This window comes from Chionomys nivalis, chromosome 12 (assembly GCF_950005125.1).
Source record: "Chionomys nivalis chromosome 12, mChiNiv1.1, whole genome shotgun sequence".
NCBI lineage: Eukaryota > Metazoa > Chordata > Mammalia > Rodentia > Cricetidae > Chionomys > Chionomys nivalis.
Genome location: NC_080097.1, coordinates 73,879,906 through 73,904,296, shown reverse-complemented (window position 1 = coordinate 73,904,296; position 24,391 = coordinate 73,879,906). Strand labels below are relative to the sequence as shown.

The window sequence follows — 24,391 nt, the reverse complement described above, 5'->3', positions numbered from 1 at the left end:
CCCATCTTTTCCACGCTCCATCCCAGGCATCTCTGTACGCCAGGCAGCAACTTAACATCCGGGAGGTAGCCAACATGGTTTTGGCTATTGCTGCCTTCTTGCCAGCCTGCCGCCCCCATGTGCGACGGTATTACTCTGCCATTGTTCACCTGCCTTCAGACTGGATCCAGGTAGCTGAGTTCTACCAGGTACGGTATTTAGTACCCTGCACTTTGACCATCACGGTGTCCCCCCTTTCCTTTGTTCACTGAGGAGATTTTCAGACAGGGTAGCCTTCCCTCAGGTTGGGTCTCTCTTCTCCTGATCTCCTCTGTTGTGGTGTGTGTGTGTGTGTGTGTGTGTGTGTGTGCATGCACGCGCACGCATGTGTGTGTGTTAGCCGTGGGAGGTTGAGTCTTCCTTCTGCTGATCTCCTCTGTTGTGGTGTATGTGTGTGCGTGTGTGTGTGTGTGCTCACGTGTGTGTGTGTTAGTGGTGGGAGGTTGGGTCTCTCTTCTGCTGATCTCCTCTGTTGTGGTGTGTGTGTGCGTGGGTGTGTGCATGTATGCATGCACGTGTGTGTGTGTTAGAGGTGGGAGGTTGGGTCTCTCTCTTCTGCTGATCTCCTCTGTTGTGGTGTGTGTGTGTGCATGCACGCGCATGTGTGTGTGTGTTAGAGGTGGGAGGTTGGGTCTCTCTTCTGCTGATCTCCTCTGTCCTCAACAGAGCCTGGCAGAAAAGGATGAGAAGTTGGTGCCCCTGCCTGCCTGTCTCCGTGCTGCCATGACTGACAAATTTGCCCAGTTTGATGAGTACCAGCTAGCTAAGTACAATCCACGGAAACACCGATCCAAGAAACGTTCCCGCCAGCCACCCCGTCCCCAAGTCAGTATTTGCCTAAGCCCTGGGCAGTCATAGTTCCTTTTCTCTGGAAAGGGAAGGATAAAAGAACATGGTGGGCTTTGGGGCCCCCACACGGAAGTATCTGGCATGTTCACACATCAGAAAGCAAAGGAGCCAAAGAGGTCCAGATGACCTTTGTGGGGCTCAGGACAAGAAAGAACAGGGTCACCTCTGTGAACTCACTTCCTGTTTAGTAGAGATCTTTCAGGACTGTTAGAATGGGAATCTGCAGGGGCAACTTCTGTTTCCCTGTTTGAAACTGTTTCTCCTGTCCCCACAGAAAACAGAACGACCGCTTTCAGAGCGAGGGAAATGTTTTCCAAAGAGCCTTTGGCCCCTTAGAGATGAACAGATCGCGGTGAGTCACTTGCTTGGGAGTTGTTAGTACATACGCACAATCGCCTCTGAAATTGCATTTAGAAATAGAATCCCATTAATTTAGAAATTCCCGTAGCCAGTGTGGTAGACACTTACTTATCCATACCCGGGGAGGCTCAGTTGTGCTTATGAGGTTTGGTTCAGAGGATAAAGGGAAGGGAATTTTTTTTTTTTGCATCTTTGTCATTGTTGTTATACTTCGTTGACAGCTGACATATCCGATTAGACAAATGAAGGCTTTTTATTTTTATTTATTTGTTTTATGGTGCTGGTGTTTTGTCTACATGCATGTCTGTGTACCGTGTGTGCCTGGTGCTCTTGGAGGCGAGAAGAGGGCATCAGAGCCCCTGGGATTAGAGTTACAGACATTGTGAGTCACCCTGTGGGTGCTGGGAACTGAACCAGGTCCTCTGGAAGAGCAATCAGTGTTCTAGCCCCTCACAGAAAGTTTTCAAAACAAACAGATGGTACCACTATTACAGGCTTATGATATAGATAAGAGTTGCCTTCTTATTCCTTCTCTGAGAGAACAAGGATGTTCTCTGTTCTCATTCCCTGCCTTGCTTGTTTTATAAACCATCACCCCCTAGTAACCGTGATAGTTCAATCTTAGGTGAATAAAACACAGGGACCCCTAGAAATCTGTTGTTTCCCCCCCCTTTCTTATCTTTTGGATCCCAAAGAACTACTAAGGTTTATTTCTTTTTTTGTTTTGAGATCACCTGCTGTGTTGCCACGCTGCCTTGCATCTTGGGGATCTGCTGTGCAGTTTTTTGCCGTGGCCTCCCACGTGGCTGGGGCTGCCCCTGCTGCAGTGTTTGGTTGCAGCTCTGCCCTTGGGAGCTCCTTCCTCCCCGCAGGGCTTTCCTTGCTGCTTCTGATCTTTGTCAAATCAGTTTTGGAGAATGAAATCACCTTGGAATATAATCATTTTATGCTTTACGTCCTGATACGGCACAGCTTTTGTTTCTGATCCCCATAATTGTGGATGAGGCTAACACCATGGTGCTTGGCCTGTGTCCACAGTTTGAAGCAGCTTACAATGCAGTGCCAGGGGGGGAAAGTCTGCCAAGGTTCACCCTGAAGAAGTTGGTAGAGAGACTACACATCCATGAGCCCGCGCAGCACGTCCAGGCCCTGCTGGGCTACAGGTGAGACGCCATGTTTCAGACACAGGGATGGACGTGACCATCCCTGTCCTTCATGGCTCTGACTGTGGCAGTCCTAGCCGTATTGGTTCAGGCAGACAGTCCTGTGAGCCAAACTTTGGCTCGTTTGAAACCATGGGACTGTCTTTCTTCTCCCAGGTATCCGTCCACCCTAGAGCTCTTTTCTCAGAGTCACCTCCCCGGGCCATGGGATTCTAGCAGAGCTGGGAAGCGGATGAAGCTCCGAAGGCCAGAGACCTGGGAAAGGGAGCTGAGCTTGCGGGGGAACAAAGCTGGTGTCTGGGAGGAGCTCATAGGTAGGTGGCCTTGGCCACCGTCTTCCTTTCCGCTCTTCCCCATTCGTGCTTCTGGTATCGTAGATCCCGTGTCGAAAAGTTCCACAAAATGGTGCATCTAATTTGCATAACCAAAAATGATTGGAATTTTGAGCTTTGCTATTTACTATACTGCTGCTTAACAGTTAAGAGCACTGCTTGCTCTTCCAAAGGTCCTGAGTTCAATTCCCAGCAACCACAGGGTAGCTCATAACCATCTGTAATGGAGTATGCTTCCACACAGACACACACGTGTACATGAATCAAAATAATTTTATAAAGAAAAAAGCCAGGTGGAGGTGGTGCACACCTTTAATCCCAGAACTCAGGAGGCAAGGGCAGGTGGATCTCTGAGTTTGAGGCCAGTCTGGTCCACAGAGCGAGTTCCAGGACAGTCAGGGCTACACGGAGGAGCTGCGTGGAAGGTCAAAGCACAACTTGCAGTAGACAGTTATCACCTTCCGTCAGGTGGGTGAAGAAAACGGGGGTGCACTTTACTAGCTGGGCCACAGCTGGAGCCGATGGGTAGCGACCCAAGTTGTTCCTGAAACAGCTACGCCATAAGCAGAGTTCCGTAAATTTTATCGTCCGCTTCAGGCTACTCAGTGTGTTGAGCAGAACATATTGCACTCTCCAGTTTGAGCTTCTGTGTGGCTCTGTGTTTCATACTGTGGTAGCAAGTTTGTTTATCCTGTCCCCCATGTCTGAAGACAACGGGAAGCTCCCCTTCATGGCCATGCTCCGGAACCTGTGTAACCTGCTGCGCACCGGGATCAGTGCCCGCCACCATGAGCTTGTTCTGCAGAGACTCCAGCATGAGGTGAGTGTGGGCAGGGGCTGTTGCGTCTCTGCACGGCTGAGAGCGGTCTTGGCCGCCGGCTGCTTTCTGTGTGGAGTGTAATAGTTGCGGAAGCACAGATATACTGGGGAGGACAGGGCGAGGAGTTTACAATGGAGAGTAATAACTGTTGTGATTACTCTGTAAACTCAAAAACATGCAAAAAGGCTCCCATTTATGAATTAGCTCACTTGGGGGCAGCTCTGGGGCTGGAACGATGGCTTGAAGGGGGTAAGAACACCGCTGCTCTTCCAGAGGACCTGGATTGGAGTCCCTGCACCAACATGCTCCAACATGCTCACAGGCATCTGTGACTCCATTTCGAGGGTATCTGGCGCCCTCTTCTGGCCTCTTTAGGTACTGCACACATGTGCTATGCATATATACCATACATATAAAATATTTTTTAATTAAAAAATAAAAAGCCAGGCAGTGGCGGCGCACACCTTTAATCCCAGCATTCCAGAGGCAGAGACAGATGGATCTCTGTGAGTTCGAGGCCAGCCTGGTCTACAGAGTGAGTTCCAGGACAGCCAAGGATACACAGAGAAACCCTATCTTGAGTAACCAAAATACATAAATAAATGATAAAAAATAAAAAGAAAGAAATGGGACTCCTGTTACATTTTCTTTTTAATCTCTTTTCATACCTTTCTTTCCTTTTCCCTGTTCCTTCTTGAGATCTATTTTTTTCTCTTTACCTTCCTACAAGCCCAGTAGAGTTGCTGCTCCATAGTCCTGGCCCTGCAGGCCCCGCGGCCCTGGTCTTCCCTGGCCCTGCAGGCCCCGCGGCCCTGGTCTTCCCTGGCCCTGCAGGCCCCACGGCCCTCGTCTTCCCGGGTCCTGCAGGCCCCACGGCCCTCGTCTTCCTGGGTCCTGCAAGCCCCATGGCCCTCGTCTTCCCAGGTCCTCCAGGCCCCGCGGCCCTCGTCTTCCCTGGCCCTCTGCTCACGGTTCTTCCTTCTTTTTCAGAAATCTGTGGTCCACAGTCGGCAGTTTCCATTCAGATTCCTTAATGCTCATGATTCTATCGATAAACTTGAGGCCCAACTCAGAAATAAAGGTATTCTTTCTCTCCCGATTGCCGTTTCCCTCTCCAGCCCTAAGGACAGGGGTTTAGAATACTGAGCTAACAGAAGTTTCTTGGTTTGGGTGCTTTCCTGTCACACACAGCATTGCCCTTCCCTTCCAATACAACGCTGATGAGGCGAGTGATCAGAAACCCAAAAACTATCAGGAGGCCCGCTGTTCGGAGTTACCTATGCACCCTGACACGTCGGCAGCTTCGGGCGGCCATGACCATACCTGTGATGTACGAGCAGCTCAAGCGGGAGAAGCTGAGGCTTCATAAGGCCAGGTCTGTGCTTGCCAGCTGGGAACTCGGGGACGGGCTGCGGAGCCATCTGGGGGCCGGCGTTCTGTGCTGCACACCCACTGGGTTCCTGTCACTTTTACACCACAACCCAGTCACTAGAACTTACATTGAACTTCATTCTATGAGAATTACGAAACCCAAACTTTTCCAGCTCCCTCTTTGTTGCTTGAGACGATCTCATTGGCTCAGATGGAGTCTGACTGTGTATCATCTCTTGCTGCATGCTGAGTTAGAATTGGGGTGAACCACCTGATGCGGGTTGTGGGGAGTCAGCGGCTTGACCTTGTGTAGCCCAGGTGGTCTCAGGTGTGCAGCCTCCTGCCTCAGATGCCTCAGTACTGAGATCACAGTTGTGTGCCAGCAGGTTCAGCCAAACTCCTTGGTGTAGTTGATGGTTTTTTCATTGACGATTTTGCCTTAGCCAGACCGTGCTATTGGCAGTTGGAGAATGAATTTTCTGTCCTTCTGTTGTATTTATTAGCTGGAAATCTAAAAAGCGATTCCCTCATCTGCACTGGGAGGTGGAGGCCCGAGGATCAGCAATATGAAGGCCATCTGGTCTAGATGAGAGCTTATCTAGAAAATAAAACCTCCATGACTAGAGTGATGGCTCAGTGGGTGGGAACACACCCCACAGAGCAGGGAGCCCCGCAGGAAAGGAAGCAGAAAGAGTGTAAGGGTCAGAGAGCATGGAACACACCAAGAAAACAAGGCCTTCTGAATCATCGTAAGCAAAGCTCATCTGAACTCCCAGAGACCGACGCAGCCCACACAGGGCCTGCACGGGTCTGCACCAGGCCCTCTGTGCTTACATTATGGTTCTAGCTTAGTGTTGTTGTGGGATTCCCGAGTGTGGGAACAGGTGGGTCTCTGGTTCTTGCACCTTTTCTTAGGCTGTTTTCCTTCTGTCTGTCTTGTGCAAGTTTTTGATGAGTTAGTTCTTGTTTCATCTTATATTTTATTTTCTTATTATCTCTTAGAAGCCTGTTCTTTAATAGACAGAAAGGGAATGGATCTGGAGGGAAGGGAGGTGGAGAGGACCTGGAAAGAATGGAGGCAGGGGAAACCATAATTATAATGTATTATGTAAAAAAATCCATTTTTAATAAAAGGAAACAACAAAGCAACAGCAAAATCAAATTATAAACGAAAATTTTAAAGACAAGAACACTGGATGCTTTTCAGAAAATCTGGGTTTAAAGTTGGGCGGTGGTGGCGCACGCCTTTAATCCCAGCATTCAGGAGGCAGAGGCAGGCGGATCTCTGTGAGTTCGAGGCCAGCCTGACCTACAGAATGAGTTCCAGGACAACATAGGAAAGGAAAGAAAGAAGAAAAAAGAAAAAGAAAATCTGGGTTTGAAGCTCACCCACCATGTGGTAGCTCACAGCGGTCTTTAGCTCCATCCTCAGGGGATCCGGTACCATTTCCCGGCCTCTGCAGACTCTGCACATAGGTAGTATGTGCATGTATGCAAAGCACTCATCCACACAAAATAGTAAAATGATTTTGAAAAATTAATGCCCCCTAATAAAGTTGTAGCAGTTAAGCTGTGTCTCTTGAAGCAAGTACAGCCGAGAGTGACAGGTGACTTCAGCAATGGCTCCCAGTCCTGGGCAGGAGAGGAAGCTTCCGTGGCAACTGTAAAGTGGATGAGGAAGAACGGGCCGTGCTGGGGAGGGAGAGCGAGGCGCATCGTCGTCTTTCCGTCTGCTTCAGAGTCCCAGGCGGACAGATGAGCTGCTGAGTCCCGCGTCTGTGTCTTTTCTTGCTTTAGACAGTGGAATTGTGATGTTCAGTTGCTGGAGCGGTATCGCCAGGCCCTGGAAACGGCTGTCAACCTCTCTGTGAAGCACAACCTAGCCCCACTACCAGGCCGGACCCTCTTGGTCTATCTCACAGATGCAAACGCTAACAGGCTCTGTCCCAAGAGTCACTCACAAGGGGTAAATAAAAAACCAACCAACCAATCAACCAAACAACCAAACAAACAAACAACCAACCAACCAAACAAACAAACAACATCTTCCACAGGGCTGGCAGGACGCAGGGACTTGAGAGGATCTGGTTTCCCTCTGGTTCTCTGAGAGCCACACGGGCTGAAAGAAGTGTCATGGATTTGCCTTCAAGGGCCAGTTATTGGTTCCCGGGGACAATTTTAGTCAGCTTGCTTAGGCCTCATAATACTAGCATTCAAATTCAGCTGGCTAAGGACAGCCTCTAAATTTCTGTCACAAGTGTATCAAATTCACTTTGCTGTTTCCCAGTATTGACTTGGGCAGGGGTTCTGATGGCCTCCTGCTGCCCCCAAGTCAGTTCTCCCAGAGAGCTATTGAAGCTGGTGTCTCCTGAGAGACCCACACTCCTTTCCCCATTTCTCCAAACCAGGAGTTTGGCTTCAAAAGCTGGCTATGCAAGCATGGGTTCTAAAGTTCGGTTTCATGATGATGCTTTGCCCCGCCAGCCTCCTCTGAACTACGTACTGCTGTTGATTGGGATGATGGTGGCTCGGGCAGAGCAGGTGACTGTCTTGTTGTGTGGAAGAGGAGCCATGAAGATACCAGTCCTTGAGACAGACGAAGGTATCCTGAAAACCGCCATCAAACTCCAGGCTCAAGTCCAGGTCAGAAACGCACCCCCTGCTACCCAGAAACGTACCAATGACCCAAGCCTTAGAGCATTTCAGATAGTAAGGGAGCCAGGTGCCAGAGTGAGTGCCTTCGACCCAGCGCTCAGAGAGCAGGAGCAGAGGCGGGATAACTGCAAGCGTGAGGCCAGCCTGGAATGCGTAGCTGTTTCTGGGCATATATGCTGGGCATGGTGGCACACGCCTTTAATCCAGCACTTGAGAAGCAGAGGCAGGTGGATCTCTGTGAGTTCAATGCCAGCCTGACCTATATAGCGAGTTCCAGACTAGTCAGGACTTTATAGAGAGACCCTGTATCGGGAAAGAAAAAATAAAAAGAATCACAGCTATACATAACTTTGAAGATTTCTCAAACAAATCGATACTACTATTTTTTTTAACTAATTATATTAGTCTGTCATTGCCATAATGAGGCAAGCTCACTTTATAGAGGGAAGATGTTTATCTTCTCACGCTCTCAGGCCCAAGGCCGGCACTGGCATTGGCTGACTCCGGAGAGGATCTCATGGCACTCGGGGTGTGGAAAATACATGTGGAAGGAAAGGGCTGCATCCTGAAACATGCTAGAGAGGAAGCTATGGTTCAGGTTCAGGTTTTCACAACCATCTTTGCAGGAGCTCAGAGATACCTCAGATACCAAGAGCGCTTCCCTGACAGCCGAGGGCATCTCTCTGGGCCTCACCTGCCAATACCATGGCCCAGATCCCAATTCTGTGGGATCAGATTCCAACAGATGATCACTGACACCTTGGGCACGACCTTCTAACCCAGGTTTCTTTCCGTCAGGAGTTGGAGGAAAACCATGATTGGTCCGTGTACACTTTTGAGAAGTACTTGCTGTCTCTGGCTGTCCAGAGGACCCCCGTGAGTCCTGCTCAGTTCCTATGAAACTCCCCGCTTTAGCGGTTCCTCCACAGCCTGTTCTTCACGTTTGTCGTCTTCCATACCTCATCCTCCTGCCTCCACCTCCCCAGTGCTGCGGTTACAGATAGCTGTCTGGTTGCTTCTCAGTTCTTGACCCTTCAACACGACATTTCGTACTTTGAAGTGTCCTCATCGGCTCACTGCTCAGTGTAGTCCCTCAGACAGGGTTGTGCTGATAAAGCTTTAATGATGGAGGGTTGTTTAACGATGGTTCCCGTAGTGTACATTGTTCAGCGGCCCTGCACTGTGTCGTTACATACAGAGCTGTGCAGAAATGCTCAGCTGGTTGTCGTTGCAGTGAATCCACAGAACCGAGATAATAGCTAAATGTAGTGAGGTAATTAGGTGATGCATTTTGAGAATGTAAATAATAGACATATTGTGGTGTTGAGGATCGGAGTCTGGGCAAGTGCTTAACCTTGAACTGTACTCACAGCCTTTTATTTATCAAACTGAATGTTTAAAACGGCCATGTTGACTGGACGTGTAGAGGACGTACTTAGCTTAGGATGCTCAAGGTCCACACCAAGCTTAAGAACAGACTCTCAGCGTGTATGATGGCATACACCTTTAATCCCAGCAGAGGCAGGAGGATCTCTGTGAGTTCAAGGCTGCTGTACACAGTGAGCTCCAAGACAGCCAAGGCTACATAGAAAGACCCTGTCTCAGAAAAACAAAACAAAAACCCCAAACCAAGCAGACAAAACTGGCTCACAAAATGAGCAGCCGTCTCTCCTGAGCTCGAATGAGCTACAGAACGCTGCCCAACCCCTCTTTATTTTCTTACCCTCCCTGCTGTCTTTGCTCTGTCGCTACCCTAGGCTGGGGTGCAGCCGTGTCCCTCGTAAGCACTTTCCTTTCCCCTTCGCTCTTTAGACGTCTTGCTGCTCTGAGCTCACGCAGGCCTCTTGTAGCCTTGTTCCCAGATCCCAGCCTCCCCATCTTACAGGTTGACAGGGTCGTCCTGTTTGGTGGAACGATGGATACCGATGTGCTGAATGCAGCCAAAGAGATGATCTGGCAGCATGTGAATCCCAAGTGCCTCTTTGTTGGTGTCCTCCTACAGAAGACACAGTACATGTAAGGACACCGCTCCTTCTTGTTCAGTGTCTGAAGGCAGTGATCCGTACTTCCTGTCGCTCCTCCAAAGTCTCACTTATTTGATACTTCCCGTCTCTTGTCTTCTTGCTTTATTATTCTACAGAACTTGAGTTTCTAGGACCTTCTTTGAAGTCTTTTTACCCCTTTGTGCTATTGGAAGCTGGACCCAGAGCTGGACACATAATTCTATTAAAGACAAGATTGGGTGCCCTCAATGATATGGCTATAGGTCACAAATCTATTATACAGAGATGAAGTGTATATCTTAAGGTATTGGGAAATAGTCTAGGTATGTAGCCTAGGCTGGTCTTGAGCTTGCTATCTTCCTGTCTTCGTAGGGCAGGTATTGGGACTGCAGGTGTAAGCCACCACACCTGGTTCCAGGCATCGATCTTGGTGTTTAGTAACTGTGTCTTCTTTTGCCAGCTCACCAAATTTGAATCCCAATGATGTGACGCTCTCAGGCTGCACTGATGGAATACTGAAGTGAGTACAGAATGGGCTTGGGGCAGATGGAAGCTGCGTTAGGTTACCCTTACATGCCAGGGCTCGTCAGCAACACTGTGATAGGGACTCCAGCCTTCGCTGACTTACGCCTGTGTGCCCTCACAGCCTCTGTCTCCTGGTTAGGGAGTGCTCTGTGCGACACTCAGTGAGACGGAGGAAGAGCGGCCCCAGGACTGGAGCTGGTTAAGAGCACTGCACTTGCAGAGGGCATAGGTTTGGTTCCCAGGCCCCATTCCAGGTGGCTCACAACATCCGTAACTCCAGCTCCAGAAGGATCCAGTAGCCGCCTGCAGCTTGAGGAGGTTTGAAGCCTCTGGTCTCTACAGACACTACATTTATGCTCACACACCCATAGACACACACACACACACAATGTTTTTCTTAAAAAATGAGATCTTTACAGTTTCCTATTTTATCTTATGTTTGAATTTTTGTCACTCATAGCCTTATTTATTTCCTTGTTGTTTTTAGTTTCTTAAATTAAATTATAATTGTATCACTTTCCCCTTCTCTTTTATTTCTCCAACTCCTCCCATGTCCTGCTCTTCTTGCTTCCTCTTAAATTCATAGTCTCCTTTTCCTTGTTATTCACACACATGCACACACATATATACACATATATACATATACATGCACATACATATATATACATGCACACACATATATACACATATACACATACACATGCACACACATATATACATACACATGCATACACACATGCACTCACACATATGCACACACATACACACACATAAATATATGAATACAGTTTGCTCGGTCTGTTTGGTGTCACTTGTGTGTATTGTTGCGTGCAGGTCTCACCACTGTCCCGGGGAAGACTCTTCCTCCTACTCTCCGTTCCTTTTTGTTTAGGACGGGCCAGTGAGACAACCTCTTCCACATTAGTGTCTGTTGCTGTTGCACTTCCTCAGCTCTTGTTTATGCAGCCACGCAGAGACAGACACACAAACACATAATCAAAACTTTAAAAAATATTTTTAAAAAGGAAAGGACAGCTGAGCGTGGTGCTGCAGCCTTTATCCCACCATTTGGATCTCGTAAGTCTGAGGTCAGCATGGTCCACATAGTGAGTTCCAGGACGGCCAAGGCTGCATCATGTGACTCCGTCTCAAAAACCAAAAAACCAAGACAAACAAACAAGGGAAAAGGAAAAGAGATATAGGAAATGGCATTACTTATTTTTATTTTATGATTGAGTGTTTTGTGGCATATGTGTATATGTGTATATGTGCATATGTGCTATGTGTCTATGTGTGTATATATGTACTATGTGTGTATGTGTACATATCTGTATATGTGCTATGTGTATGTGTGTATATGTGCATATGTGTAAATGTGCTGTGTCTATGTGCTATGTGTATATGTATATGTAGCATATGTGTCTATGTGCTATGTGTATATGTGTATATATGGCATATGTGTCTATGTGCTATGTGTGTGTATATATGTACAATTGTGTATATGTGCATATCTGTATATTGCTATGTGTATATGTGCATTGTGCATATGTGTCTATGTGCTATGTGTATATGTGTCTATGTGCATATGTGTCTATGTGTGTGTATATATGTGCTATGTGCATATGTGTCTATGTACTATGTGTGTATATATGTACTATGTGTATATGTGTCTATGTACTATGTGTGTATGTGCATATGTGTGTATGTGCTATGTGTGTATATATGTACTATGTGTGTACATGTGCATATCTGTATATGTGCTATGTGTATATGTGCATATGTGTTTATGTACTATGTGTGTGCCTGTGGCCAAGGCTAGAAGAGGATGTCAACAGATGGGCGCATCCATGTGGACTTGTGGGTGGTGGAAGAGGTGCAAGGACTCTAACCTTTGTGTTTGTTCCCTGGCTTTATTCTTTCTCTGGCTGCCACCATCTCTTCAGCTCATATTGGGAAGCCTTGAGCAGTGGGCAGCTTTTGTAGTCGGTACAGAGCTGATCACCCAAGACGGGAAGGTCCTACTCTGTAACTTAACCCAGCGTTCTAACAGGGACCTTACGGTCGCCGTGCACAGTGGGTGGGACCCAGTGTTCTAACGGGGATCCTAAGGTCACCATGCACAGTGGGTGGGACCCAGCGTCCTAACGGGGATCCTAAGGTTGCCGTGCACAGTGGGTGAGACCCAGCGTTCTAACAGGGACCTTAAGGTCACCATGCACAGTGGGTGGGACCCAGCATTCTAACGGGGATCCTAAGGTCGCCATGCACAGTGGGTGGGGCCCAGCGTTCTAACGGGGATCCTAAGGTCACCATGCACAGTGGGTGGGGCCCAGCATTCTAACAGGGATCCTAAGGTCGTCATGCACAGTGAGTGGGACCCAGCATTCTAACGGGGATCCTAAGGTCGTCGTGCACAGTGGGTGGGACCCAGCATTCTAACGGGGATCCTAAGGTCGTCATGCACAGTGGATGGGACCCAGCGTTCTAACGGGGATCCTAAGGTCGCCGTGCACAGTGGGTGGGCTGGGCTGGGTCTTCCTTCATTGTGGTGTTCTGTATCTCATTTATTTTCAAGTGTGCTTTCCCAGCTTGTGGTTATCTGTTTTGTCTTTTGAGATGGGGTCTCATTATGTGGCCCCAGGCTGACCTCAACCTGTGATCCTCCCAGCTGAGGTTAAAAATGATGGGCATGAGCTACCAGGCCTGCTTTGTGTCTGTCTTCCTAAGGGGCACCACAGAACTGGGCAGGCATGTCTTCTGTCCTGTTTCTCTTGGGACACCTTCCTGGTTCTGAACTCTAATGTTCTATTCTCATTATGTTTTTCTTAGGTTCATTGCAGAGCATGGAGCCTCTCGTCTTCTGGATCACGTGGGCCAACTAGATAAAGTATTCAAGATTCCCCCACTCCCAGGAAAGACACAGGCCTTGTCTCTCCGGCCCCTGGAGGAGGACATCCCAGGCCCCCTGGGCCCTGTTTCCCAGCATGGGTCAGTCAAGGTTCTGTGTCCACTGGGAGGGTGGCCATCAGCACCTGGAGAAATACTGTGACTGCCACTCTCTTTGCTAAGGTGACATTTGTTGTGTTTACTAAGGAAGGTAATTGTTCTCCTCCCCAGGCAGGGGCTTCCTGGAAACTGTCAGATTGGGAACTATTCCTTGCTTTACTAGAAAACAGCAATGTTTGAATGTAGGGAAAGCAGCAGACTCCAGGGCTTTAGAGCAGAGGTTCGGGCTTTTCACACGGGCTTTGCCAAACGATAGCTTAGATTGCTTGTTTAATTCCTTAAAGATAGGGTTAAGGATAAGGTTAAGGTTTGCCTGCAATATTGCATTGGTCAAGTAGTGACTTTGGAGTGATGGTTTTCTGAAGAGAGAGGAACATCAGAGAAGTGGCCAGTGGGGCTCAAATCTCAGGTATTTGAGTTGATCCCATAGCGAGGTTATTCTCCGGAGCCCTACAAGGCAGGCACCCTTCTGCTGCCTGTTGTGGGGTTTGTGTCAAGCGCAGAAGGGTGATTGTGTTTTTATGGCCATGGACTTGAGGTGGGGACTGGTTCCTAGGTCGAGCCCAATCCTCCCCGTTCCCCCAGGTGGCGCAACATCCGGCTTTTCATTTCATCCACTTTCCGCGACATGCATGGGGAGCGAGACCTGCTGATGAGGTCTGTGCTGCCAGCACTGCAGGCCCGAGTCTTCCCCCACCGCATCAGTCTCCATGCCATTGACCTGCGTTGGGGTGTCACTGAGGAAGAGACCCGGAGGAACAGGTACAGGGCCACAGGGAAGAGAGGCTGGGTCAGGGATGAGAGGGCTGAGCGTGAACTCAAGTAATCATGGTGGGACTGCAAGAACAAGCTTTGCCCTTTATACACCAACAAGAGTTGGTCTCCACTTTGCCTGTATGAATCGGGCCCTTCCTCCTCTGTATTTTTGCCTGGATTGCTTGGAACTATACCCAGTGACTCCTTCCTGTCCCCACAATCATGCCTACAGACAACTGGAAGTGTGCCTTGGGGAGGTGGAGAACTCACAGCTGTTTGTGGGGATTCTGGGCTCCCGCTATGGCTACATCCCCCCCAGCTATGACCTACCTGACCATCCTCACTTCCACTGGGTAAGACAGGCAAGGTTGGAGTGGCTGGGGAAGAAACAGGAGTGGGGGAAAGCCGGTTTGACAGGGACATTGGAGTGATGTACCAATGGTTCCTTGAGTCTCGAAGTGAAACACAGGCAGAAGACAGATGAAGCAGTTTCTTTGGGAAGGAGCTTTGGCCTGGGTTCTCAGAGGGTCTGCTTAGCTTCTGCCGACAGACAGGTCTGGTTGTGCTTTCCTTTTTGACATTCTGTAACTTTTTAGAAACAGAGTGATCTAAATTAGTCTTAGCTTCAACACATTAAATAGAAACAATATCTACATTTCAATGTTACTATTAGAATTTTATTTAGCTGGGTGTAGTTATGCATGCCTGAGATTGGGTAGACAGGTCAGGAGTTCCAGGCCATCCAGGACAACCAAGTGCCCTTATCTCAGAATATAATGAAAAATGTCAGGGAAGTGGAACGTGGTGGTACATGCATTCAATTCCAGCACCAGGGAGTCAGAGGAAGGATCTCTGCGCGTTCAAAGCCAGCCTGGTCTGTAGAGTGAGTTTCAGGCCAGCCAGAGTAGTGAGACCCTGTCTCGTATACACAAACACACACACCATCTGGGAATATCGCTTAGTGGTAGAGTACTTGTCTACCATATGTAAGATTCTGAATTCAGTCTCCAACAGGAAGGGGAAAATATATTTTAAAATACCCAGTACATGTCAATCACTTTGGTAACTGTTAGCTGGTAACTACATTTTACTGCCTGTGTCTGCGGGAAGGACACAAGTTTCCTGTGATAAGGGTGATCTCAGGCATTTGAAGGCTTCCAGGGATGGATTGACCCTTGAGGCTGACCCTGCCCATGTCTTCCTTCTTCACATAGGCCCAGCAGTACCCCTCAGGGCGTTCAGTGACAGAGATGGAGATGATGCAGTTCCTGGATCGTAGCCGACGCTTGCGGCCCTCCGCTCAAGCTCTTGTCTACTTCCGAGACCCTGAATTCCTCAGGTACTTGCTCTTGCTACCTAGCCAAGTTTCCCTTCCCAGAGAGCTGGGCATGCCCAGTCCTCGGCAGGCTCAGTCCCCGGCCCCCAGCACCCGGTGCCAAAGGAGGCCTCTGAGAGTCTGTCTTTGCCACTTCAAGTCAGATCTCAAACTGAGGGCAGAGTTTCGGGGAGCCAGAGCCTTATCTCCTAGCTGGTTCGGGAGGTTAGGCTCTGAGTCTGGCCCCACCCCTGGGGTGTCTTTGGTGGTCAGCTCTGTGCCAGATGCCTGGAAACCTGACTTTATTTCTGAGTCGGAAGAGACTGCACATCGGGTCTCAGAACTGAGGAGATACCTACACGAACAGAAAGAAGTTACCTGTCGCAGGTGAGCTGAGCGGGGTGGAGGCACCTATCCAGGTGAGGTGTGATGAGGCCAGCCAGGCCTCCTCTGACTGCTTATGTCTATTTTGCCTACAGGTATTCCTGTGAATGGGGAGGTGTAGCTGGTGGCCGGCCCTATACTAGGGGCCTGGAGGAGTTTGGACAGCTGGTTCTCCAGGATGTGTGGAACATAATCCAGAAGCTTTACCTGCAGGTCAGCAGGCGTGCCCATGACGGGGGAGTCAGTGTGGTCGTCCTGGGTGGGAAGCAAGTGGGTGGAGGGTGGGCTGTAGGCTAGGAGGCCCTGAGGAGCATGAGAACGTAACTGTACCCTGTGACCCTCAGCCTGGGGCCCAGCTGGAGCAGCCGGAATCCATCTTGGATGATGATTTGATCCAGGCCACCTTTCAGCAGCTGAAGGAGCCACCCAGTCCTCTGCGGCCACGCCTTCTGCAGGACATGGTGCAGCAGCTGATGCTGCCCCGTGGGAGACTGAGTCTGGTGACTGGGCAGGCAGGACAGGGAAAGACTGCCTTCCTGGTAGGCATCTCAGGCAGGAGGAGGGGCTTCAGAGCTGAGGGGGCGGGGCGGGGAGACTGTGTGTATCCTAAAATGTAAACGTGTTTGTCCTGCCCCATGCAGGCGTCCCTGGTGTCAGCGCTGCAGGCTCCCGACCAGCCCAACGTGCCCCCCGTGGTTTTCTTCCACTTTTCAGCAGCCCGCCCCGACCAGTGTCTTGCTCTCAACCTTCTCAGACGCCTCTGTACCTACCTGCATGGAAAATTGCAAGAGCCAAGTGCCCTCCCCAGCTCTTACAGGTGTGTACCCCTAGATTAGTAGGTTCTGCTGCCTTCCCTGCTTCCCCATCTCTGACCTCGACCTCCTCACCCACAGAGGCCTGGTGTGGGAACTGCAGCAAAGGCTGCTCCTCAAATCTGCTCAGTCACTGAAACCTGGTCAGACCTTGGTCCTTATTATCGACGGGGCGGATAAGTTGGTGGGTCAGAACGGACAGCTGACTTCAGACTGGGTCCCCAAGTCCCTTCCCCGGGTGAGTGTGAGGCCTGGCTGAGGAAGGAAGTTGGAGAGGAGGGTGCAGTGGAGGTGCAGGGAGAGGGACCTCGCTAATGCTGCTCCTTTCTCTCAGCGAGTGCACCTGGTGCTGAGTGTGTCTAGTGACTCGGGCCTGGGAGAGACCCTTCAGCAAAGTCAGGATGCCTCAGTGGTGGCCTTGGGGCCTTTGGTGCCATCTTCGAGGGCTCAGTTTGTGAGAGAAGAGCTGGCACTGTATGGGAAACGGCTGGAGGAGTCACCTTTTAACAACCAGGTTGGACCCAGACCATGACTGGCGGGAATGTAGCATCAATTGGAGCACCACAAGGGTACAGCTGCTGAAGCCAGTAGCTGCCTCGCTGGGGCTGCTCTGTAGATTTCTCCAGACCTCTCTGCCATGGGAAATTGTTCGTAAGATAATTCTGATTTCTCCTAAGACCACCCAGACTTTTCCATGGTGAACAGTCTCCCTGGGGAGGGTGAGTGGAATCATGGGTAAGGTGGGCTGGGATGAGCCGCGGAAGTTTTTCTGACAGGATCTGGCTGGGAAGTAGGAGCGGGGCTGTGTTTGGAGGTGATGCTATGTGCTCATCCCTTAATTGGACTCTCAGGGGAGGCAACGCAGTAGCAGAGGCAAGCTATGGTGGGCCTCCCTCGTCCCCGGGCTGAATCCTCCGGTTCTCGCCAGATGCGGCTGCTGTTGGTAAAGCGGGGGTCGGGCCTGCCACTGTACCTGCACCTCGTCACTGACTACCTGAGGCTCTTCACCCTCTACGAGCAGGTTGGTCGTTCCTGTCCACTGCTTGTAGCCTCCTCGGGCTGCGTTCCCTGACACAAACCTCTTAGGAGGGAAGAGTTTATTTGGCTCACATTTCGGGTGTATAGTCCCTTGTTGCAGGGTTGCCATAGTGGTGGGAGCTTGGGGCAGCTGGTCTCATTGCACCTGCAGTCCAGAAGCAAAGAGCTATAAATGCTTGTTCTCAACACAGTTTCAGTTTTTAATACAGTGCAGGATATTAATTAAGGGTGTAAGGGCTTCTTCTGCCTCACAGTTCCCGGGTGTAGCCCACGAGGAGCTAGAATCAGGAAACAGGAGGATGAATGCATGCCGCTGCTTAGCTTCTGTACTTTAAAAAAGTGTTAGATTTATTCATTTTATTTTACGTGTGAGTGCCTGACCTGTACATGTACTGTGTGCAGGCTTGGTGCCCGCAGAGGTCAGAGGAGGGCATCCGATCCTCTGCAGCTGGAGTTACTGATGGTTGGTGGGTCTGGGAATGAAACCCCAGGTCCTCTGCCAGAACAAGTACTCTTAACTGCTGAGCCGTTCCTCTACGCCCTCCCCTTAGCTTCCGTCCAGGGCTTGGTGCTGCTCACAGCGAGCAGGTCTTCCCACCTCAAGGCGGTTCCCCACAGGCACGCCCAGGTCCATCTCACCTCCAGGCCTCACCTGGCATCCTTTGCTGCCCCCACCCCCAGGTGTCTGACAGGCTGCGAACGCTGCCCGCCACTCTGCCACTGCTGCTGCAGCACATCCTGAGTACCTTGGAGCAAGAGCATGGCCCGGATGTCCTTCCTCGAGCTCTGGCTGCCCTTGACGCCACACGGAGCGGTCAGTGGGGGGTGGGGGGATGGGATCTTAGCCAGAGGTATGGGGAGGGGTCGTGCACGATGCAGGTGGATTCCCTGTGTGGTTCGGGGCGTCATAGGGTTTATGGTTTTAGGTCTGACCGTGGACCAGCTGCATGCAGTGTTGAGCATGTGGTTAGTTTTGCCCAAAGAGACGAAGAGCTGGGAAGAAGCAGTGGCTGCTGGTCAGAATGGAAGCCCTTACCCTTTGGGTCCGTTTGCCTACCTTGTCCAGAGCCTGCGAAGGTAATGCTGCCCCAGCTGAGCTCCCAACAGCCTCATCGCCTCTCCAGTTAGGACATCCTGTGATTCTTTTCTTAGTATTGCCCCAGCACTTGCCTCCCAGGTTCCTGAATGCCGCCCATGCCCATGCAGTTCCCGCTCTGCCGAGGGAATGCCAGTGAGCTCACTGAGTGACTGTTTCTCCTCCCTTACTTCTCTCCCCTTTTCTCTCGAGGACAGTTTACTAGGGGAGGGCCCTGTGGAGCGCCCTGGTGCCCGGCTCCGCCTCTCTGACGGGCCTCTGAGGACAGCAGTTAAACATCGCTATGGGAAAAGGCTGGCGCTAGAGAAGACTGCGCACGTCCTCATTGCAGGTGATTGCAGCCCACATCAGCATGGGCGAGACCTGAAGGTCAGGACCACACGCTGGCCCCTGTGCTGTAGCCCAAGACCTAGGAGATGCCAGGGATAAGCCTTTCTTAATGTCTGCTCTTGCAGCTCACCTCTGGAAAATGTGTGATCCTGATGCCTCCGGCACCTTCCGAAGTTGTCCTCCTGAGGCTCTGAAAGATTTACCTTACCATCTGGTTAGTGCCCACACCTCATAGAGTCCTTAGTCCACACATATTCTTGGGCCATCCTTCATTCCTCTTCCCGTTCTGACCAGTCCCGCCGGTGTCCTTAGTCTCCTTACAGACTCCTCTGCCTTCTTCGAGTTTTCCCGCTTTCCCCCGTGTCTCTGTCCTGCTTGCATAGGCACGCTCGAAGACCGGACTAGTCCTCCTCTCCAGCTCTTTGATCTCATGGGCCCAATATGTTCTCCCCAGCTCCAGAGCGGGAACCATGCTCTCCTTGCAAAGTTTCTCAGCAATCTCCACGTGGTAGCTGCATATCTGGAAACGGGTCTGGTCTCTGACCTCTTGGAGGCACACGTGCTCTATGGTGAGATAAGCCATGGATGTTTCTTTTGTGATGTGGGATACCCTCCCTGCTCAAGGGTAGGCGGAACAAGCATAGCCACAGGTGTAAGCACAGACTCCTAGTGGACCCTTTTGCTAGACTGAACAGTGAATTATCTAGGAAGTTGGTTAAAATTGCAGATTCTGAGGTCACAAGATTCCACCTCTCTAGTTCTGCAGTGAGGCCCAAAGCTTTATGCTTTGAATAGGTGTTTCTGATGTGACGTTCAGTGGTCACACTTTGAGACTTTTAAATTGTGAATTTTTAAATACACAATATAATTTTACTTGGTGCTGAGGTTAATGGAGTCTAGGCTGGTTTCCTAATGATACTGTGCTTCTTTCTGACCTCCACTCCCTCAGTGTGTGTGTGTGTGTATGTGTGTGTTTGTATGTGAGTATGTGTATGAGTGTGTGTTTGTGTGTGTGTGAGTGTGTGCGTGAATGTGTGAATACAGCACACAGTCTCACTAGAGACTAGAGTTGCTTGCTGTTGGTTGTAATCTGTTGCTTCCACCTTGCTCTTTTAAGGTGGGGACTCTCACTGAATCTGGAACTCACTTTTTTTGGTAGACTGATGGCCAGCGAGATCCAGCGGTTCTTCTGTTTTCTACCCCGACCCCCCAACACTGGCACTAGGGCTACAAGTGCATGTGGCATTCCTGACGTTTTATCTAGGTGCTGGGATCTGAACTCAGGTCCGCCTGTTTGCACAGCAAGCTCTCCAACCCTCTGAGTCATCTCCTCAGCTGCTCTCAGTCTCTCCTCTTTTAAAACAGCTTCTTCAACGTCTGAAGTGAACCCAAAGCCCCTGGAGGCGGATGTCGCTGTGTTCCATACCTTCCTGAGACAGCAGGCCTCGCTGCTTGCCCAGTATCCTCTGCTCCTGCATCAGCAGGCAGCCAGCCAGCCTGTAGAGTCACCTGTTTGCCGCCAGGCCCCCCTGCTCGCCCAGCGATGTCACCTCCAGTGCACACTACGATGGGTTAATAAACCCCATACCTTGGACAGCCAGCAAAGGTAAGGCCCTCCTTCCCGAGAAAGAGGACAGGTAGAGCTGCCACGGAGCGGGCTCAGGCATAGAACTGCAGACCTTGATTCCCACCGACTTCCCCCACTTCCTCTTCCCGTTGACTTCCCCCACCTCCTCTTCCCGTTGACTTCCCCCACCTCCTCTTCCCGTTGACTTCCCCCACCTCCTCTTCCCGTTGACTTCCCCCACCTCCTCTTCCCGTTGACTTCCCCCACTTCCTCTTCCCGTTGACTTCCCCCACTTCCTCTTCCCGTTGACTTCCCCCACCTCCTCTTCCCGTTGACTTCCCCCACTTACTCTTCCCGTTGACTTCCCCCACTTCCTCTTCCCGTTGACTTCCCCCACCTCCTCTTCCCGTTGACTTCCCCCACCTCCTCTTCCCGTTGACTTCCCCCACCTCCTCTTCCCGTTGACTTCCCCCACCTCCTCTTCCCGTTGACTTCCCCCACTTCCTCTTCCCGTTGACTTCCCCCACTTCCTCTTCCCGTTGACTTCCCCCACCTCCTCTTCCCGTTGACTTCCCCCACTTACTCTTCCCGTTGACTTCCCCCACTTCCTCTTCCCGTTGACTTCCCCCACCTCCTCTTCCCGTTGACTTCCCCCACCTCCTCTTCCCGTTGACTTCCCCCACCTCCTCTTCCCGTTGACTTCCCCCACTTCCTCTTCCCGTTGACTTCCCCCACTTCCTCTTCCCACTGACTTTCCCCACTTACTCTTCCCGTTGACTTCCCCCACTTCCTCTTCCCGTTGACTTCCCCCACCTCCTCTTCCCGTTGACTTCCCCCACTTCCTCTTCCCGTTGACTTCCCCCACCTCCTCTTCCCGTTGACTTCCCCCACTTCCTCTTCCCGTTGACTTCCCCCACCTCCTCTTCCCGTTGACTTCCCCCACTTCCTCTTCCCGTTGACTTCCCCCACCTCCTCTTCCCGTTGACTTCCCCCACTTCCTCTTCCCGTTGACTTCCCCCACCTCCTCTTCCCGTTGACTTCCCCCACTTCCTCTTCCCACTGACTTTCCCCACCTCCTCTTCCCGTTGACTTCCCCCACTTCCTCTTCCCGTTGACTTCCCCCACTTCCTCTTCCCGTTGACTTCCCCCACTTCCTCTTCCCACTGACTTTCCCCACCTCCTCTTCCCGTTGACTTCCCCCACTTCCTCTTCCCGTTGACTTCCCCCACTTCCTCTTCCCGTTGACTTCCCCCACTTCCTCTTCCCACTGACTTTCCCCACTTACTCTTCTTGTTTTTTTTTCCTCCCTCTCTAGCTTGTCTCTGGCAATTTCCTCCCCCACCGCGGTGGCCTTATCCCCTAATGGGCAAAGAGCAGCCGTGGGCACTGCCAGTGGGACAATTTATCTGTTGGACCTGAGAACCTGGCAGGTATGATGCAGAAAACCCTCACATACTGCCCTGAAGGTCTAGGCAAGCCAAGCTATCCTTAAAACCCTGCTTCGTTTAGCAACATCATTCACCTCCTATCAAATTAGACATCCTGGTCAAAGGGTGTGGCAGCTCACATCTGTAACTCCAGCGTCAGGGAGACTGAGCCAGGAGGACTGCAGGCTCAGTGCCAACCTGGGCTGTCCATTAAGTTCAAGGCATAGAACAAAATGAAGCTCAGACAGCAGACATGACTATGGGCTACCACTGTCCAGTTTCCACTCGGGCACGCTGTTTAGCATTTTGAGGAACACAGGGATCATGCTAAGATCCGTGTGAGTTGTGTAGATAGAGGAGGGCCTTGGATGGAAAAAGGCAGTCCTTATGACTTGCACAGGAGCCTCGTAAAGACACAGGAGAGAATGTTTCTATAAACCGCTGTGAATGACTGCAGCAAGCTGGCAATACCAGGCTAGGGAGGGGAGACGCAGCCGCAACCTTTCTCTTCTTAGCCACGTCACCCTCACCTTTGCGCTTGCATGTATGTGACACACACACACACACACACACACACACACACACACGGGGTGAGAAATGCTGACCCGGCTTTGATTATGAAGTGCCTTGTACCTGTGATTGGGCTGCGAGTGTAGCCAGCCATGCCCTTTTGCCTTGGCCTCCTTTGCATGGTGGGGGCCAGGGATGGGTTGGCCCTGGACTGAGGGGATCACTGGAGCCACGCTTCCCAACTGGCCATTGCAGGAGGAGAAGGCGCTGGTGAGCGGCTGTGATGGCATCTCCTCTTTTGCATTCCTCTCGGACAGTGCCCTTTTCCTTACTGCCTTTGATGGGCTCCTGGAGCTTTGGGACCTGCAGCATGGTTGCTGGTAAGCGCTCCCCTCATGTTAGATAGCAGTGAGGAAGGAGCCTAATTTCCAGATGATGCCAGGACCCTGGCTTTGTCTTCCTGGGACAGGGTGTTCCAGTCCAAGGCCCACCAGCACCAAATCACTGGCTGCTGCCTAAGCCCAGACCGACGCCTGCTGGCCACCGTGTGTTTGGGAGGATACCTAAAGGTAACAAAAAGTAACCCTAAACCATGAGACAAACCTGATTCGTTGCTCAGCATGGCAGAACTGCTGACTGCCTGTCCTGGGGAAGCTCTGCTGAGGCAGGGGACTGGATAAGGTAACTCGCAGGAGCTCTGGGCCTGAGAAACTCTGCCATTGGTGCCCAACGTCCCGATTCCTCTTTTCTCCTCCAGCTGTGGGACACAGTCCGTGGACAGCTGGCTTTCCAGCACACCGATCCCAAGTCCCTGAACTGCATTGCCTTCCACCCAGAGGGGCAGACGGTAGCCACAGGCAACTGGGCTGGCAGAATTACCTTCTTCCAGGCAGATGGACTCAAAGTCATCCAGGTAAGAAGGTCTTGTGTAGCTCCTAGGGAGAGCGTGCAGGGCAGGAGCATTCCCTGTCGTGTTGAGCCCAGGCTGAGCACAGACCCTGTTGTTTCTGTTTCTGCATCCACGCCTAGGAGCTAGGAGCCCCAGGAGCCTCTGTCCGCACTCTGGCATTCAATGCTCCCGGGAAGTCTGTGGCTGTAGGCCGGATAGATGGGGCAGTGGAGCTGTGGGCCTGGCAAGAGGGGACACGGCTGGCGGCCTTCGCTGCTCACGGTGGCTGTGTTGCTGCTGTTCTTTTCCTACATGCTGGAGGCCGGTTCCTGACGGCTGGAGAAGATGGCAAGGTGAGCTTACAGAGGGCCTATGGTAGGTTCAGGGGAGCAGCAAAAGTAGGGGTGTATTCAGGTGATACTGGCGGCCTCTGCTGAGGATCCTGGGGGAGTCTGGGTGGTGACAGAGACTTTGAAGGAAGGTGACGTAAGGACGAGGACCAGGCAGCAGATGGGAGCATCTTTAAACTCTTTTCTTGCATCCTAGGCTCAGTTATGGTCAGGATTTCTTGGCCGCCCCAGGGGTTGCCTGGGCTCTCTTCCTTTGTCTGCTGCACTCTCCGTGGCTCTCAACCCAGACGGTGACCAGGTGGCTGTTGGGTACCGAGAAGACGGTATTAAAATCTACAACATTTCTTCAGGTATCAGAGGGGGTGGGGGTGTGGATGGGTTTGCACCCTTGGAGAGAAGGTACCTGCTACCTCATTTCTTTTCTCAAATGTCTGTTTTTCATGTGCTCTTCCCTTTTCTAGGTCCCCAGGGGACTCCGTGTCAAGCGCTAAATGTAGCAGTGTCAGCACTGGTCTGGCTGAGTCCCAGCGTGTTGGTGACCGGTTCAGAAGACGGCTCCCTGTGTGGCTGGGTGGTCAAGGGATGTTCCCTTCATTCCCTGTGGCTAGTATCCCAACACCAGAAACCTGTGCGTGGACTGGCCACCTCCCAGGAGCTCTTGGCTTCCGCCTCGGGTACGACTGAACAGTGTTCCGAATCATTTCTTTGCTGGTGTCACCCTTCAGTGTGTGATCAATTACACATGCTCATCAAAATCCATGCACAGGCAGTTCTCACTCACAACTTTTACAATG

At 51.1% G+C, this 24,391-nt stretch overlaps 1 protein-coding gene across 1 annotated transcript in view; it reads left to right on the top strand.

Annotated features, from left to right (window-relative positions):
- Tep1 (telomerase associated protein 1) overlaps positions 1–24,391 on the top strand; it is a 43,564-nt gene that overhangs the window by 7,016 nt on the left and 12,157 nt on the right. Inside the window, exons 5-41 of the mRNA XM_057786103.1 lie at positions 27–188; positions 706–864; positions 1,163–1,240; positions 2,287–2,411; positions 2,568–2,725; positions 3,454–3,563; positions 4,554–4,644; positions 4,755–4,938; positions 6,732–6,900; positions 7,419–7,577; positions 8,388–8,465; positions 9,475–9,605; positions 10,053–10,112; positions 12,947–13,105; positions 13,709–13,885; positions 14,112–14,232; positions 15,094–15,218; positions 15,468–15,581; positions 15,674–15,791; positions 15,923–16,117; positions 16,220–16,395; positions 16,472–16,628; positions 16,725–16,904; positions 17,319–17,411; positions 18,110–18,242; positions 18,355–18,505; positions 18,722–18,855; positions 18,980–19,068; positions 19,309–19,423; positions 20,220–20,460; positions 21,737–21,851; positions 22,614–22,738; positions 22,828–22,927; positions 23,116–23,271; positions 23,388–23,600; positions 23,794–23,947; positions 24,059–24,271. Of these exons, the coding sequence (XP_057642086.1) occupies positions 27–188; positions 706–864; positions 1,163–1,240; positions 2,287–2,411; positions 2,568–2,725; positions 3,454–3,563; positions 4,554–4,644; positions 4,755–4,938; positions 6,732–6,900; positions 7,419–7,577; positions 8,388–8,465; positions 9,475–9,605; positions 10,053–10,112; positions 12,947–13,105; positions 13,709–13,885; positions 14,112–14,232; positions 15,094–15,218; positions 15,468–15,581; positions 15,674–15,791; positions 15,923–16,117; positions 16,220–16,395; positions 16,472–16,628; positions 16,725–16,904; positions 17,319–17,411; positions 18,110–18,242; positions 18,355–18,505; positions 18,722–18,855; positions 18,980–19,068; positions 19,309–19,423; positions 20,220–20,460; positions 21,737–21,851; positions 22,614–22,738; positions 22,828–22,927; positions 23,116–23,271; positions 23,388–23,600; positions 23,794–23,947; positions 24,059–24,271 (5,218 nt within the window). The remainder of the gene's footprint in view (positions 1–26; positions 189–705; positions 865–1,162; positions 1,241–2,286; positions 2,412–2,567; positions 2,726–3,453; positions 3,564–4,553; positions 4,645–4,754; positions 4,939–6,731; positions 6,901–7,418; positions 7,578–8,387; positions 8,466–9,474; positions 9,606–10,052; positions 10,113–12,946; positions 13,106–13,708; positions 13,886–14,111; positions 14,233–15,093; positions 15,219–15,467; positions 15,582–15,673; positions 15,792–15,922; positions 16,118–16,219; positions 16,396–16,471; positions 16,629–16,724; positions 16,905–17,318; positions 17,412–18,109; positions 18,243–18,354; positions 18,506–18,721; positions 18,856–18,979; positions 19,069–19,308; positions 19,424–20,219; positions 20,461–21,736; positions 21,852–22,613; positions 22,739–22,827; positions 22,928–23,115; positions 23,272–23,387; positions 23,601–23,793; positions 23,948–24,058; positions 24,272–24,391) is intronic.